Source organism: Streptopelia decaocto, assembly GCF_964273445.1.
Source record: "Streptopelia decaocto genome assembly, chromosome: 4".
Lineage (NCBI taxonomy): Eukaryota > Metazoa > Chordata > Aves > Columbiformes > Columbidae > Streptopelia > Streptopelia decaocto.
The window spans coordinates 72,095,471-72,113,296 of NC_138658.1; the positions used below are offsets into that span (position 1 = coordinate 72,095,471).

Here is a 17,826-nt window from a genome sequence, read left to right on the forward strand (position 1 = left end):
ACAGCAGCTATTGGACCACTGTGCAATAGGTTGTGTTACAAACCTCTTACTGGTAACGACTAGGTCAAGACATTGTTCTTTTGACTTGGAAACTGGGTCTGTAGAAGTCAAGCACATCCTTCTATTCGCAATAGGCAAGAGGATTTCAAACCCTGGTTTTGGGCTATAATAAACACACACGGTGGGCAGCTGCAGCCATTACTTAGGAGTTAATCCCTGTAATATGCTTTGTTAATCTAACTACAATGATCAAGTGGTATGGAACATATTCAGCATACCCATAGGGTGCATGTTAGATTAACAGGATTACCTGCTGCTGATGGTAATACTACCCTGTATTTATTCAGCACTTCTCTGAAGAACAGAAAGTACTTATAAAAGTAGGTAAATATTTGTTAATCCCAGAGAGGAAAATGTGAGTGTAAAGAGGTTAAGTAACAACACCAGTTCTACACAGCGAACCAGTAGCAACATCCCTGGGCACACGATCTAACACAGCATTTCTTAAGCCATCGGTTGATACGACCTGCTCATAAAGTCCTAACAATTACAGCACATCCTGGTTTCTCACGCTGACAGTCTGCTTATAAAGCAACATTTCTCTTACTAGTTAAGCTTCTATTTTCACTACTCACTTTTTGCTAACTTTGAAAGAGTCTACACAAAATATATTTGGAGAGGAAGTATATAGGTTACGATGGTAAACCTAGCAAAGGGATCACCTTTTCCTTTGTGCTGTAGTACATGTAACACACTGTGCTATGGAATAGTCATATGCAAGCATTCTGAGCCATTTAAAATGTATTTGGTGTCTTTTCTAGCCTGTGTTCATAAATTCTTATTTTGCATTCCTTATACAAACACTAGCACACTGATAAAATAATGAACTTTAAGAACAAAGTGCTCTTTTCTTCAAAAGATCCTTTCTGGCCACAACCAAATCCTGTGATTCCTGTCTTTAGATATTACTCTTCTAATGTTCAAAAGGTCATCTGTACCCCTGGAAACCTGTGAACCCTGAACATGCACTGTACTGCTTATTAGCTCATTAGTGCCTCACACTAACATTCACTCGCAGTAGCTTTCAATAAAGTAAAAAAAAAAAAATCAATGCCTACCCAATTTGGGCAACAATGTGTAAACTGAAGAGTAGCACAGACATCATCCCACCTTATGTTTGTATCTAGTTCAGCATTTACTTGAAAGGAAAGGGTGGAACATAAGTCAATAATCAGGAACCTCTACAGCAAAGGAGAAGGATCAGACACCTCCGAGGGATAATTTGTCCCACTTATTCTAGACAAGTATTTTAGTATGAATCTCCTTCTGGACATGCTTCTCTTCATTCCCTGCAGTGCGAGCCCAGACGACGCGATGCCTGCTGGTGGGTGAAGTTCATTAAATGCTCATTTTTTGCATTGGCAGTTTGAGACCTACATGTTATACGAAGTGAGACACATCCTACCCCTGCTGCAACCAGAGGCATAATGCTAATCACCTCTGTGGTGTGAGTCAGGGAAACTAACACCTGACATACAATCACACCTTCTAAAATTCAAAGTCCTCCAATGATCCACTGATTTTTTTTTTCCCCAACACTGCATTTATAAAATCCCTTTCAGCTTCATCAATTATTTCAACCACCTAAAATATTTCCCTTCTTGCTTTTAAAATAAATCCATCTCTAGCCATCTCAAGGCAGGCATACAGGTTTTAAGCTACTCCTCATTTCTTGAACAGTGACATTCCCAAGTAACTTGGATGTGTATCTTATATTGTCATTAGAAAACTGCAGCTGTAAATGTTATACTGTGATTATTCGTGCACAGGAAATAAGAGTAAGAAGCAGCACTAGCAACGTTTGCTGCAGCACAAGTTCTTCTGCAAAGGAAACTGGAAAATGTTGTTTATACTTTTTGGAGAACTACAGTTAGGTAACTATGCTATTTAGGGCATTAGATATTGGGAAGCAAGAAAAGTTCAATTTTACTTTCTAATGCTTTTTAGAATAAATGAGAGGCAAGACAGAATGCAATCTTCCTCTTCAAGAAGACTGACATATGATCACTTAAAAATCAGCAGATGAAATTTCTGGTTTCACTGGAGTTAGGAATTTGCTTTAAAACTACTGTTTTAATTTTAAATACAAACCTTTACTGCCAAAGTCTAGGGTTTGGAGAACAGCCATTAGTCTCTGACAACTGTGAACAGAGATGGTTCAGGAAAACACACTGTTACGTTTCACTGACAGGTAGTTCACTTGGGGAGCCTTATGAAAAGGAGTAAGAAATTAGAAATTACTATGTGTTTTTCAGTGGTAAATAGAGTGAGTCATCCCACAGAAGCCAGCACCAGTATCAGTGCCCATCTGCACCGCAGGGAATCCAGTTGCCATCCCAGTGGCTTTACAAGTGTCCAGTGCTCCCTCCACAGGGCTGGTGATGCAGGGAAGAGGCCTCAGCAGAGCTGAGACTCAAAGAGCATCACTAACAACCTGCAACTCACAGCTGTACCTATTTTTTATGTGATTCTGTTGCATTTTCTCTACTTAAGCTGCAGAAAAAAGCACAATGCCCATTGCCAATTTCTGGACTAAGAGGATGGGGAAGGTGGAAGCTGTTTTGAAGGCACGACTACGTCAGCTGCTTTGATTTTGCTGTGAATATACTTCAATAAAAATCTCTACTCTCGCTCATGTATTATTTCTTGTCCCATTATCTGAAACAGATGACTCAATCCCAATTTAATATTAAATATATTCTGGGAAAAATATGCTTCACAATTATGCTTTTTTCCTCCCTGGCATAGGGAGCATAAACACTTATTAAAGTTTAAAAGAAAAAGGCAATATGAGGATTAAAATAATATTTAATTAGTAGCTATAGCACTCATCATCTTTCAGGTGCACAACACAAAGCAATTCATAAGAATTGTTATTGTTATCCCCATCTCACAGAGAAACAAGGTAAATTAAATGATCTGCCTAATGACACACTTAGTGTTAGATTCCAGACCTGGCTCCCAGTTCTGTGCTCCACCAACTAGGTCACATTTAGCAACATACGATTTTGAAAAATTCCCTGTTCTACAGTCACCAATATTTGAGATCTTAACCTTTCACTCTCTTTTTTCCTTCAGGTTCAGTGATACTGAAGAGAGACTGAGAGAGCTGGGTCTGTTCAGACTGAAGAAGAGAAGCTGAGAGGGGATCTCATCAATGTTTATAAATATCTCCAGGGTGGGTGTCAAGAGGATGGACCAGACTCCTTTCACTGGTGCCCAACAATAGGATGAGGGGCAATGGGCACAGACTGAAGCACAGGAGGTTCCATCTGAATATGAGGAGAAACTTCTTGACTTTGAGGTGTCAGAGCCCTGGAACAGGCTGCCCAGAAAGGTTGTGGAATGTCCTTCTCTGCAGACATTCAAACCCGCCTGGACACATTCCTGTGCGATCTGCTCTGGGGAACCTGCGTTAGCAGGTGGGTTGGACTGGATGATCTCCAGAGGTCCCTTCCAACCCCAACCAGTCTGGGATTCTGTGATACTGAAGCTAACAGCGTGACCTCAGCTTTATTAATATTGTATCAGCATAATGTGCAGAATTTCCCAAACCAGAAAAAGGCTGTATTTTTCTCAGTTGACTGTTGACATGAAATGATCCTGTGTTTTCCTACCGGAATCAGAGTTACTACACTAAGAGGTAAACCATACATTAAATTACTGAGGTTGAATGTGTCCCAAATACTTGCAACAGAATACACATGTGGTTTTGAAAAACCAAAAGCAGCACTGTGAATTTTGTCCAAATGTTCCTAGAGAAGAGTGTAGCAGGCTGGTTTAATATTAATAAAATTTCTATCACCTAGACTAGGATTCACTGACCAGACACCTTGCTACACATGCCCGGGAGCATGAATTGCCAACATTTCTTGTCAGATCCAGAAGAGAAGGGTGTAACTTTCCTCCCAAGGGAAGAAGCTCAATCAGATTTGTTGAAAACTAGAAGAGACAGCAGCGAGCACTTCTCATCAACTTTGAGAACCTCCCTGGTACCAGCAGAGAATAAGTGCTTACTGATCTTCGCCAATCCAGGTTATGTTATTTTAATGACGAAAGAGCCTGGACATTATTCAGTAGCAGAATCTGAATAACATGAGGTGCTTTCAATTTATTGTGAGGCTTTTGGAGGTAAAGCAAAAGAACAAAGAACAGTTTTCTTCAGTTCATTAAATAATGTTGCTTAAAGTTCACTGTGTAGCTTTATTTAACTTTTGGCGGCTCTTTTTGTACATGGGTAGAAATATCACCAAGACATTCCTGCTGTGCTGGCAGCCTCTAAGACTTGATTCAATTATATCCATCAAGATAATATTGATTTGCATTTTTTTATTAAAGAATGATACCCTGAACCCTTTGAATAATTAACTCCTCTGGGGAAAGGGCTTTTTTTCTTCTAAAACAGGTCTTCTTCATCTGGAGCAGCCAAGGAAAAACAAAATCAGCATGTAATTACTAACCACTGTTTATGTCTAATGTTTGTTCGTGGTTATTCTTCAAAGGTTATTGCATCACTCTATCTATAAACACCTGTCTACTTTTAGAATTAATCTGAAAAATTTAATATCCAATCACAATCCCCAGACAACACTTAACATCCCATTAAATAATTGAATCATTAAATGTTAAATTGATAGTCAATTAAAATTTAACAGTTGATCTTGATTTATTATCCTAAAAGTCTTTTCACAATTTCCTGTTTCTACAGTTGCGATAGCAAACCTGAGTCCCACTGACTCATAGCTACCAAAAGAAAACCAAACTAATCCCCACTGCAGAGTACGCATGGCGGTGGAAAAGGATCAAGTTCAGCATTTCCTATGGAATTTTTCCTCCAGCAAGTGAACTTAATTGCATAGCACTGTAAGGTACGTTGTGTCAAAGTATGTGCTTCCTATAGCTTTAGACACGGAGACAATATTAACTAATGTAAGCCATAAATTGTTTTATTTTAACTGATAGTAAAGAGATAAGCATGGAAAAAAAAGAGACAGAACTAGTCCTGCTGGTCTGGCAAAACTGATCCATGTGAGGTGTGCTGAGGTAACACAAACGTACCTGAGAAAGAGCTTATACAGCCTTTTATCTTTCCATGCTATAACTAGAGCTACACTGAGCAGAAGTAACCAACCTACTTTAGCTATTTAAGCAGTAATTAAACTACATCAGTTTGGGTGCTAGTGAATAACAAAGCTTCTGGCAGTCTGTTATCACTCATTCCTTAGCACTGTATCTCAAGACATCCAGGAGAAATGAAGCTGCTGGGTGTCTCCTAAAGCCCTGTTTCTAGTTCGCGTGGCCGGTATTTTTGCAGGCTGACCATAAGCACTTTCAACTTTAAATACACATCCTTACACCTTCGTCACTAATCATAAGAGGATAAAGCACTTTATTTTCTCTTTCTGTGCGTGCTCAGCCCCCAACAGGGTTTTGATTCAGAATGAAAACCTTTAAATGTTGCTACACTCGAGATTTTAAAAACCAGTACCTATAAGATCTTGCATGGACCGTTGTTGTAACTGCACAGGGATTTGTGGGCTTATCCTGGAAATAAAGGAGGAGAGCCCCAAAAAGCAATTTCTCCCCACTTATCACACAAAATATCTTCCAAAACCACAGTGCTGTGATGGTTAATGTTGGCTACCAGCTGAATAAAATGTCCCTTTCTTGCCAAGTGTCTGTGATTGTTTTAGACAGTGAGACACCAATTTTCAAGCACAAATATTTGAAGAGCACATCTAGATTTTTTATGCAGAGAAGAAGGTTTAAATGCCCCAATGTGAATTATTTCAGGCATTGATAGTTACAAAACTGGCTCTTGAGTTTTACCACAGATATTGTTAAATACTAATTTCTGTCCACCTGTAGCTTCTTACACTTTTTTTTTTCCTAGTGATACTACATCCAAAAGTGCTGGTACTTATTTAAAGGTGGCTGAAAGGAATAATTTATTCAAGCGTGTTCTGAAGTCACTGTTTAAAGAGCATGTGTTTGCGGAGATTACTAAAGAGTTAACTATTAGCAGTTCAACCCCATACACAGAGCCAGCTGTAAAAAAAGATGCCCAAGACTCCTTGCAGGCAGAAGAAACTGCTTTGTAGTTTATCAGTTCCGTATATTTACAGCAATAGTTTGTTTTGTGGGTACTTTGCATGGTATTTTGTTAGTTTCTTTGCAAGCATTTTGATATTTCCATTGACACACTGTGTGAGGGTGGACATATACACACAAAACTTCTCTAGTAGACATTAGTTTTTGTGGAAACCATTGTGAGTGCTGATAAAATAACCAGGTAAGAAAAACAACCTATTTTTCTGTATTGTATGTTTAAAATCATGGTCACATGGATTGGGAAATAAACTCTAAAACTATGCAACAAATTCAGAGATGTTTATAGTCACAACTTAAAATTTTGTATCTTTGACATTGTGACCCAGGATTTCACTGCTTACTCCAAATTTATAACTTTTAAAGAAGCCAGATAATTTTTAAAAGGTATTTGGCCCTGATCTAACTTTTCCAAGGAATAAAGAATCCTAGGGAAGTGAAGCAAATATCTCATTATCTTCTCTGCCTGAAAATTAAACGATATTTTATCTGGCTCCAGCTTCCAGCCCCTGGGTCATGGATACCTCTACTCTTTCAGTACTGAAAACTTGGTTGCACCCCAAGTGCGTGATTTTTGTCTAAGCTGCTGTCAACTTTTACTCTGCCCGTTTCACCATTTTATCTTCTGGTCTTTGCTAATTTATTTTATATACATTCAAAATATTGCATTTTGATCACACGACCCAGCATCATTGCCTATATAAGTTCATTTTCAATGTCATTCATGGACTATGTCACTGTAGCTGTCACCCTCTGCTTGCTCTCTTGGCCCTCTAGGTCAGTACCTACTCAAACTAATACATTTTAAAACACCTTTGATCAATCTTCATGTTACTCTTTGCACATGGGAGCTGCTCATTCACAAAACCCACATTATTGTCTTTCAAACCTCTCCTTAACACTTTACTTTATTCTGGGGCTAATAGGGAAAAAAAATTACCATTAAACAACTGGAGTGCTACCAACAGCTTGATCTACTGTACTAACATTGTTCTCATGTTGCCTAATATCATCCTTCCTGCATGTATTAATCAGCTACTCATTAATGCAAAGTGTTGTGTAGCCATAAAAACAAGGAGTTTTAAATAAGGGGAACAGACAACACCTGTGTTGTATGATGTAAATGTTGTACAGCTGCTGTTACAAAAGCCAAATACCTACTGTGGAACAAGTAATTTGGTAGTTTCAAATACAGCTTGCTTTACGCAATATCTTCTCACAAATTCTATTTTGTAGGCCTGGTCTATACACTAAATATTTAAATCTGAGAAGCAAACATACCTGTTTTCAGTGCCCACTAACGAGTATTTCTTCAGTCTACATGCAGTTGCTGATATATTAGACCCATTTTCTATTATTCAATTTTGTTTGCTCGTTTGTTTTCCCTGCTGAAAATGCTACATATTACCAGGTTCTTCTTGTTGCGAGGAATCACTGGGGAGGCCTTAAAGTTACCCAGGAACTTGAGCTGCCTGATTTCCATGGCGTGAAGGACAGTTGCTCCCTCATCATGGCGCACGGGGATTTTTTCAATGCCTTTTGATTTCATAAACAAACGCGTTTGTTTGAATGTAGCAGTAGGCGAGCAGTCAGTGGAAGGTCCTGAAGCAAATTGTTGGGGAAAATTTAAAAAAATGAATTTAATGCAAATGTGGGACTGACTTTGACAAAATGGATGATGAGACCAGAGCGTGACAGGAATATCCCACCTGCATTGAAGCCCTCGCCACTGTCCGACGGGGAGTTTTTGGAGCTCAGACATCTCTTGTGATGGAAGGAACCCCAAAGAAAGCACAAGCTGAACACCACCAGCTTCCAGTAAACTGGATGACTCATCAACTTCATGGCCTCGGGTACTTTATTCATTTTTGATCTTCTTCCTCCCACATCTGCTGGTAGAAAAGTCTTATGGTAAAAGATGAGAATGCGCGTCTTGCTAGGTCACTGCAAAATACGATCAGCTAGCTTAACGTAGTCTCAGTTTAACTACTTGGTTCTCTTATGATTACGACATTAGGACAAGGTTCTTCACCCAGAGGTGACGGACACTGAACAGGCTCCCCAGGGAGGTGTCACAGCCCCAAGCCTGACAGTGTTCAAGAAGAGACTGGACAACGTCCTCAGACACATGGTGTGAACTCTGGGGTTGTCACATGCAGGGACAGGAGTTGGACTCAATCCTTGTGGATCTTTCCAACTCAGGACATTCTGTGATTCTATCATCTTCTAGAGTCTTTCAGAAGAGCACGAAGGTCTTGTGTGACAGGAGGTCATAGCATGGAGCATATTGGTCTCTTCTCCCAAGTAGCAAGTGACAGGATGAGAGGAAATGGCCTCAAGTTGCTCCAGGGGAGGTTTAGATTGGAAATTAAGAAACATTTATTCATGGAAAGGGTTGTGAGGCATTGGAACAGGCTGCCCAGGGAAGTGGTGGAGTCACCATTCCTGCAAGGCTTTAAAAGATGTATAGATGAGGTTTTTAGGGACGTGGTTCAGTGTTAGATTTAGGTTACAGTTGGATTCGCTGATCCAAACAAAATGATTCTATGAATAAGGGATCTGAGATGGTGGACAACATTCACTTGTAGATGAACCACTTTAACCCAGCTCAACTCCAGCTCCTCTAAAGCTTTCTAACCTTCCAAGGCACCTCTAGCGCGTTATTTGTTCCCCTACAACTTCTCCTATCACACAAGAGCCCCTTGTCCCCAGCCCCTTCAGCTCCAGGGCAGCTGCACAAGATGGCGGCCCGAGAGGCGCCTCCGCCCGCCCCCGGCGCCGCCAACCGCCACCGCGCACGCGCAGACGGCGGCCTGCAGCGCCCCCGCAGGTGCACTGCGCCCATCGCGCCTGCGCAGAAGCGCCCCACAGGTGCCCCCTCCCCCTGTGCTATATCTGAGTACGCCGCGAACCGCACGTATAAGCGGCCGTTTCACGCCTCTTGCCTCCCTCAGATCCCTCCGCTGACCCCAAAGGCTCACGGCTCAGCCCGCCTGAGGTAGAAGCATAGGCCTCAAGGGGCGCTAAGGCCTCAAACACGTTTGTTTTTCCGTTTGGCCCCATATTTGGGCTCTTCGTGGACGTGGGCGGGCTGGCGGACTCCTTCACCCACAGCTCCGCGGAAGGATACGTATCCTTTTAATCCACCATCTGCTGAGCAACGGTTTCGAGGCGTGGCCAGGAACGCCGGCACCGCCTCTTCGGGCCAATCGCAGCGGGAGGCTTGCTGCGAGCTCCGCCCCGCTGTTGCGGCAGAGCCAATAGGAGCGGGGGATGGGACAGGGGGCGGGCACGCGGGTGAGGGGGGTGTGTGCGCGCGGTCCGGGGAGCAGCTCTCGCCGCAGTCGCTGTTGCTGGGGCCGGGTGGGGGGAAGCACCGCGATCGCCGAACCCGCTGCCCGGGCGCCCTGTGACCGCGGGGTGCGCCGGGTGGGGACCGGCGGCAGGGGCCGGGCCGGGGCAGCAGGTGAGAGCGAGGGGCAATGCTTGGGGGCGGGGAGGAGCGGGGTGTTGGTGTGGCCGAGAGGCGTCCGGGAGGAGCTCGGCCCGCTCGCCTGTTTCCCTGCGCTCCCTTCAGCCGTCGCTTCGGTCCCTCGGAGGGGAGGGAACAAAGAGGCGGCGGGGGCCGGGGTGGGGACGGCTCGGAGCTGTTGCTTTCCACCCACTCCCGCAATGATTAACAGGACCGTGGGCAAGGGAGCGTCCTGGGGGTGTCTGAGGGGCCGGGAGAGGGAGGGAAGAGGACAGAGGAAGCGCCGCCGCTCCCGCCCGGGCCCCGCGGCCCGTTGTGGGGAAGCCCGCTGCCCGCCCTCCGGTTCTGATGTTGTTTTCCCCTCTGCTCCCTCCCCGGAGGCCTCCCGATGAGTTAAAATGGTGCTGAGGCTCGAGGGGAGCTGGTCGCTGCTGGTGGGGAAGAGGTTCCTGAGCCTGTGGGAGGAGGAGGACGGGCCGTGGGACACGGCGCGGGTCCTGGAATGGCCCTGGAAGGCGGGCAAGATCCGGGCGGTCTCGCACACGGACATCTCCAAACAGGACCTGAAGGTAACGGGGAACTTTGGGAGAGACCTTCTGGAACGAGCGGGCTGGCCCTGTGACCTGGAAACTTCGTGTGCGTTCTATATCTGTATATATATGGGTGTCTGTATACACGCACACATATATATATATATATATGCTATTGTTGGGGGAGAGAGGTCTTTTGGGGCAACTTGTCTGCTGAACATGCTGGAAAACACGTGTATCTCTGGCTGAAGCCCCCAATGTGCTTGTACTGATGCCGGAAATTACCTCAAACTAATTAGAACTGTGCTCTTTTCCACCAGTGATTTGAAAACTTCCGGGTTTTATTGCACCAAGGTTTTATTTCTGCATGTTTCCTAAACATGATTTAAGACCTTGTCAGTTGTAAAGATATTTTTTTTTCCCGTACATTGCACTTACGAACCTGCACTTATGAAACACTCCTATGTTGGTGTGACAGGTGATTTTTCTTTCTAGCTCTTTCATAGAATCATTTTGTTGGAAGAGACCCTTAAGATCATCAAGTCCAACCATAACCTAAATTTAGCTCTAAACCACATCCCTAAGAGCCTTATAGAATCATTTGGTTGGAAGAAACTTTGAAGTAGCTGGTAATGAATAAATACTTCTGTTGTCTTAAAAGATGTACTACATTCCTGTATGGTGCTGGAAGTTTCTTGGATGCTTCTTGCATGGTGGTCCCTTCTAAATAATGATTACCAACAGGATTTTTAAACGTGCAATCAGTTATTGCAAACTTAGTGTAATTTGTTAACTGTAGTTTGGGTGAAAGTCAAGTGACTTTCACGCTTTGACTGGGAAGCTCTTGAAGGGCTGTTTGGCAACTCTAGTCAGTAAAACTATTCAGCCATGTCTGAGTAATTACTATAGTATACAAAGTATTTGCTAAGGACAAAACTCCTTTATAGTAAAGACAGCTTATTACATGGTCCTCTTATTCATTTCCACAAGGGACTTTGGTGGCAGTCGGTTCTGACAGCAAGAACAGTAGCGTCTTTCCATTAAACTGGTTTCCTTGCTTTTTTAATGGGAAGAATTTTGTGACCTCTGATTATTTGACTGAACACCTGCTCCTAGTCAAATAACAAGAAATCTTATGTGTTTCTAACTCTTTTTTGAAAGTGGTAACTTTGTTATGAAGAGTTGCTGGTTGTTAGAGGCTGTGCTTGTTGTGGATCTACAGCAGTGCCAGAGTTCTGGCCCCTTTTGGCCAGCTGGGCTCTCCTTATGCTGTTGTTGGAGTGAGGAGGAGGATGGTGCTGCTGCAGAAAGCTCTTAAGGACCTTTTCTGGGACTTAGAGGGAGCAGGTGCTTTGAGGGACTTTACTGTGAGCCTTGTAACCGGTTACGGTTCTGCCAGAAGGGATTGACTTAATGCATTCTCCAGTGAAAGTGTTAAAGAAGTTGCAAAGTAGAAAATTGAAGCGTAGAGAGCTTTTGTACCCAAAACACATGCTATTTCTTTTCCTCTCTCGCAGCTTTGTGGAAGAGTAATGTATAGTTGGACCTAAAATAGTAATGGACTAGAAGGGAAAAAAGAAGTCTATAAAGGAGTAGAAATATTCAGTCTTTTGGTGTAGAGTCAGGAGAAAGCTACAGAATAGAAGGACTGTCAACTACTTTTGAAAGTGTTTTCTGAACTGTATTTTCCTGTTTGTGCGGTGTTGATACTATAGACAAAACAAGCCATTCTGGTTCTGGTACTTGTGTTATTTGCTTATCTCTTTGTTTCTGTGAACTTCAAATTAACTAAATTCATTTCTACACTCATTAGTTTTACACCTCCTCTCTGTGGTAATGCTGTTTTGTGTGCATGCTTTTACTTGCCTTTCCCCTTAGAGGGAAGCTAAACACAAGACAATGTTTCTAAGATTCACTCAACTGAGGTTTCTCTGCTGTTAGAGTAAATTAGTTAAATGTATTTAGACTGAGTCATTATATTTTAAGGTAAGAGGGAGTAATCTTTCTGAGAGCAGTGTTCTCTACCAAGATATTTCAATTCTGGTATTGGCAAAGTGGTACTTGTCATCTTTCCCAGTCCTTTGCTGATCTCCCTGTGTTGCCTATGAAAGAAGAGTAATACCATCCCAAAGAAACTGGTCAAGCCACCAGGTTTTTGCCATGAAGTGACAATTGCATTCCTCTTGGAAAGTTTGTATGTCTTCAGAGATTTGTAAAGATTAATAACAATTAAGAGAGGCAGCAAATGACCTTCATATTATATAATTTGTTCACCTTTGCTGGATTACTGCCTTTTGTGCTTTCAGTAAATAAACTAAACTTATTCTTTGGGACTCTTAAGATATTTCTGGAAAAACAGCTTGTTTGTTCAAGTACTCTAATTTAGAGTTTGTGAAAAACGCATGTGATGCTACTGTATACAATCCTTTGAAGTTCTTTTTTTCTGTGTTTTTTCCCTGATTGTAATCAGTGGTGCCAGAGTTAACACATTTAACTGCCTTTGAGCAGCAGAGGACTTTTTGAGTTGTAGGGTTAAATAGGAATATTAATCTTTTATCTTGACAGTAACAAGAGCAAAACAGTTAATGTTGTCTGTCACTTATGAAATACTAGGTCAGCCTGGAATGCTTTAGTGATTGCCTTATTATGTGACAGAAAGGCAATAATCATATTTGCATTATAAGCATTTCTAATGATATTTTTTTAGGAGATTGGTATTTATCCTGTTGCATGTGTCTTGAGTTTTGTGGTTAGTCACTCCTTGACTTTGTTTCCTTCCTGTAGATTTGTGTAGAATTTGATGATGAGCCATGGGAAAAAAGAAGGTGGATAGAAGTCTATAGCCATAAAATGAAAGCATTCCTGGTGGAGCAAAAGCTGGTACTGGCTGAAAGAAGATCTCAAGACAATCCAATGTCTCCTGTCCAGTGGCCTGCAATGGCAAGTATAGGCTTGGCCTAACTCACTTTGGTTCTGCAGTTCCATCTTCTAAGGACAGCGTTGTTACAAGTGTGAATTTCTCAAGTACAGCTACACTTGTGGACTCTTACATGTGAGCTGAAGGGAGACTAAAAGTCTTTGTACAGCTAGAGCTTGACAGAGGTTGCAAGTGTTTGGACTCAGTATGTTGTGCCTGGAGATAAAGGAGTGTATTTTTATATCTTTTGTATTTTACGACTTCCCTCCCAAACCATTGTGCTGTACAGCGTTAATTCCTTCTCTCTCTAGTCTCATGTTTCTTCCTTCTGTCGTGGAACTGCAGTTAAGAATAGGAAGAAAAAGGGTGAATAATAGGTTTCTAAGGATAACCTGTATTTTTTTCTTAAATTCTTGTTTTACTGTGCCTCAAGTACTGTTGATTCTTCAATGGTTCTTGATTTGAGACAAAAATAATTGGAATGACTTGTGTGATGGCTGCCTGCCACAGATAACTTGTGAAATCTGGGTTTTGTGCATATGAAAACCTGAGCTGTGCTGTACGAGCCAGTGAACTAAGCTTTCTGGAGCCGCCACGCATGGCTGGCTCGGCAAATTGGCCTGTGGAGGTGAACAGGGAACATTTCTTAATGTATTCAGCCAATATAGTTTTACTGTACTACTTTGGATACAGCTACTCATAAAAGTAGTTGTGAAATAAATGAAGATGTAAATTTGTGGAAGATTAATTATGCTGAAGTTGTAGTCAATGTTTAATACTCTTAACTTTGCTAGGTATGAAGCGTGCAGTGTAATTCGTATTACTGTGTTTTAGCTGAGGTTTTTTGTAAGCAAATCTAATGTAAGCAGATACTTATTGTAAGTAAGGCCAAATAGAATGGGAGCGGAAGCGGAAAAATGGATCGTTCATTTTATTTTCCAACCCGTGCATCAGTATTAGCATTTCTACTAGTAGATTTTACTGATAAAATGTTCTGAAAAACCTACTTATTTGATCTTAGCAGTTGTTTCTTTGCAAGTATCTGAACAGTTAAGACTGGATACTTGTCACACATAAAGTTTCCTTTATGATGCCTTTGAAGTGTGGTTCATGCAGTGCAGATGTTTCAAACTCATTTAGCAGAGGAACAATGTAGCATAAAGTACAATACTGGAGCTTGCCCTGGCAAAGAAGGCTTGTGTAGTGAGAGGGGGAGGGGAAAAAACAAGGTAGGAAAGAAGGCGGTCAAAAAAGGGATGTGTTCCTGACAAATGGAATGGCTTTGCAGAACTCTTGTCATGCCCAGTCACTCCTGGGAAGGCTCGTGTTCCTCTTATGGTGAGACTGGCCTTTTGCCAATGCTGTCATAGCTGAAGCAAAAACAGCAAAGGGGAAGAAAGTCTTTGTCTGCTTGATCTGTCCTTTTAAAACCAAACACGTACTCTATCAAAATATTTTTTTTTTTTTCTTTTAAATGGGGCACAGATGTGCCTTTCAGGTAGGGAGGAGTGTTCTTGCCACTGCTGGTGTTTTAGGCCTGCTCAGAGCTGTTACTGCAGGACTAGACAAAACTTAACCTTGAACGTATTAGGGAAGAGTTCAGAGGCTTTTAAAGGAAATTTTTATTTCTCATCTCTTTTTAAAGCCTTTGGAATACCTGAGCACAATTTCATCGTTGCACTGCAGTGGTATAACACCTTTGATGTTATTCAAGTCACCATATGCCTAAACTAAGCCTTCAGTTTATTATCAATGTTGCATGAGCTTTGAGAACTGCAGTATAAGTCCTGCAGCAAGCCTTACTGATTTGCTAATTACTCCCTCAATCCACCATAAGGAGGGCTTTTTTTCATTAACATATCCACAATTAGAACTCTTAATATTAGTAATTTCTTCATGCTGAGATGAGTGATTAATGATTGATAATAACAGCCACCTGAACTGAATTCCTTACTCTTTCTAATAAAGTAAATTAATTTCAAGTATAGTCCAGTAACTACTTTATTAGGCGTGTGTTAGAAATGTTATTAGAAACTTGTTTTGTTTCCAGAGTTATGTGTAGATGTGATATCTTAACAGAGAAATAGATGCAAAACTAAAATGATAAGGAATGATAAGATCATACTCTCTTTCTAAGAAAATGTTCATCACTTTTCTAGACTTACAAATCCTTAGTGGACAAAGCTGGTTTGGGATCAATGGTTTCAGTACGCTATCTCGGTGAAGAGAAATGTGTTTTTCTTCATGAAAACCTTTTGACACCCATTCAGGTAACCTTGCATGATATTATAAAGATGGAAGATAAGTCTTTTATCTTGGTATTGAAAATGTTGAGTTAGTGTGTTCTAAATGCAAACTTTAGATGGGTAAAAACTTAGAAGGTGTAGTTGCTTATTGCCATAACTCATAAATATCAGTTCTGAATGTAATATGTGTGTTGATTAAAAACTTTCTGAAGCTGATCCAGGACATGGTTGGGTAAGAGAGCTGGATGAGGGAGTATGCTAGGACAGGTACTCAGTTCTGGTGACAGCAGCTGTATCATGTTGATGGTGGAATTAGTCTGGAATAGTTTCCCTTTGTTCTTGTGAACATGGTTGTCATTACTATGGAAGGAGTTGTGGGGGTGTCTGGAATAAATCTTGCTATTTAGTAGAAACACATCACGTCTAATCCTAAACAAATGTGGAAGTGGACAGGATGTAAATGAGAGGGCTGAAATTATAGTCCCTTTATTGAGTACCAGGAGGAAAGTTTGTTAGTGAAAATTAGGTAGAAGCTGGCTGAAAAAAATGCCCTGTGTGACTGACTGGTCAGGAATTTTGAAGAATAGTATCTGCTAATGATAAAAAATGTAACCATTTCAGGAAACTACTCTGAAGACTTATAAACATTCTGAATAAAACTTGTAATAGATGTCCCATGTTGAAACTGCTGGTAGTGCCATCATTAGTGTTCTACTTTGACTTGTTAACAGTTAGCAAACAGATAATTCCTCTTGCAAAACTAATGAAAGAATCACTTAAAGCTAAATTTGAGTTGTAGATTGTTGCCTTGCCTGTGTTGGCTTAACAAAAGAATAAAGATTTCTTTATGTAAAAGTCTTATCTCCATACTGGAATGAAGATGATTGCTTTTCTGGCATCTTGACTACTAACTCTTGAGCCTTCTGCTTCTTACAAACATCAGAGCAGTGCTTGGGACAAAAAAAAAGTATCCTTTTTTAATGTTACTCTGAGCCATTGTTAAAAGTGTGCTCTAAACTTTCAATTTCAGAATAAATTCTAACTGTTGTCAAGCAGATTGTTTTAGATAACAATGGAAAGAACCTAATGTATAAATACATGACACTGAATAATTATGAATTATTTAGATGTAGCTGACTTTTCATTCATATGGACATTTTATAATGGTGTCTTGAGGTGGACTGGATCCTGGCATTATTATAAATAGAAACATAAAACTTAAAATATTGTGTTTATATCTGCTCAGGACTTCTTATAAATTGCTGCTTCTGAGAACTTTAAATCCTACATTAAAAATGGATGGTTCAGTTAAACTTAGTGCTTATTAGATTGTTTTTTGGAACAATGTTAAAGTGGACCTAGAGAGCTTGCTTCAGTCTGGCTTGCAGATGGTCATTGCACGTCAGTGGTGAGGAAACGATGTCTGCCTCAATAAATACAATATCCTAGGAGCTGAAGGAACACAGCATAATGAGAAACTTGTTGGCTTTCTATGAGTTTCTGCTATCTTGTTTCTAAACATTATGTCTTTTAGTTAATCGAAAGCATTATACATAATACAAACTTTTTTCTTTCTATTTTTTATACCTACATAGGATATGGACAGTTCCAGGCTTCCTCTAAAGGATGATCAAATTGTTAATGAAGAAATTCAGGCTTTGGTTAAGAAACACCTAGACGAAACCCGTTTGGTACAAGGTACAAGCATAGTCTATAGTGTAAAGCTCTGGCAAGAAATACTTGAGCCAAAAAGGAAGTCTTTGCAGTGATGGTGTAAATTACAGTAATCTGATTTAGAGAGAAAAGCTTTTTTAAAATACTGATTCCACTTTCACAGCAGTGAATGCAAAATGTGGAGGATTATAGAGATTTAAGTTTCAAGTATTTCCATTGTAGAAGCTAGTACATAATTCAGGTACATGTAGATGGCCTGGTACTTGTGAAAGGGGGATCAGGTTTGTATCAGTTCTCACTGAAATTATTGGGAGTTGTTTATTGTTTCAAGTAGTTAGATTTTTTTTATTATTATTATTTTTCAGTCTGCTTGCTTGTTTATTAAAACTTCCAGAGTCCTATATAGAGACTACTTTTTTAGTCAAGTTAAAATTATTTTTACCTTTGCCAGCTTCAAATTCTGAATTACTGGGTTCGTACAGGTATATTTGTAGTCACATACATGCATAAGCAAGAATGTCTTGCTTTTTTTGAAAATCAAGTGTTGCAACTAAGAGTTGTCTTTTCCAATACTGTAAAAAGAGGAAAATTTCACACATGATAACTGAATCTTCATTTCTGTGTCCACTGCCTTTCTCTGTCTGAAATCTGGACGTCAGTCTGGCTGTTGCTGCATGTCTCAACCTCCAAAACACTTCATTGAACTGTTCCAGGCAGGGAGTAGCTGGAACATGGTTTTATCATGTTTTCTTCCCCCTGCTGAACTCTGTGGAAGTTGTCTCAAGGTTCTCAGTTCATTTTGCTTACTTGCGTTTTACA

General features: G+C 40.8%; 1 protein-coding gene across 1 annotated transcript in view; it reads left to right on the forward strand.

The window, feature by feature from the left end:
- The first annotated feature begins 9,496 nt into the window (after positions 1 to 9,496).
- The window catches only part of KDM3A (lysine demethylase 3A), a 32,630-nt gene continuing 24,300 nt past the window's right edge, over positions 9,497 to 17,826 (forward strand). Inside the window, exons 1-5 of the mRNA XM_082050316.1 lie at positions 9,497 to 9,634; positions 10,021 to 10,209; positions 12,955 to 13,110; positions 15,247 to 15,357; positions 16,929 to 17,031. Coding sequence (XP_081906442.1) covers positions 10,039 to 10,209; positions 12,955 to 13,110; positions 15,247 to 15,357; positions 16,929 to 17,031 — 541 coding nt within the window. The 5' untranslated portion in view covers positions 9,497 to 9,634; positions 10,021 to 10,038. The remainder of the gene's footprint in view (positions 9,635 to 10,020; positions 10,210 to 12,954; positions 13,111 to 15,246; positions 15,358 to 16,928; positions 17,032 to 17,826) is intronic.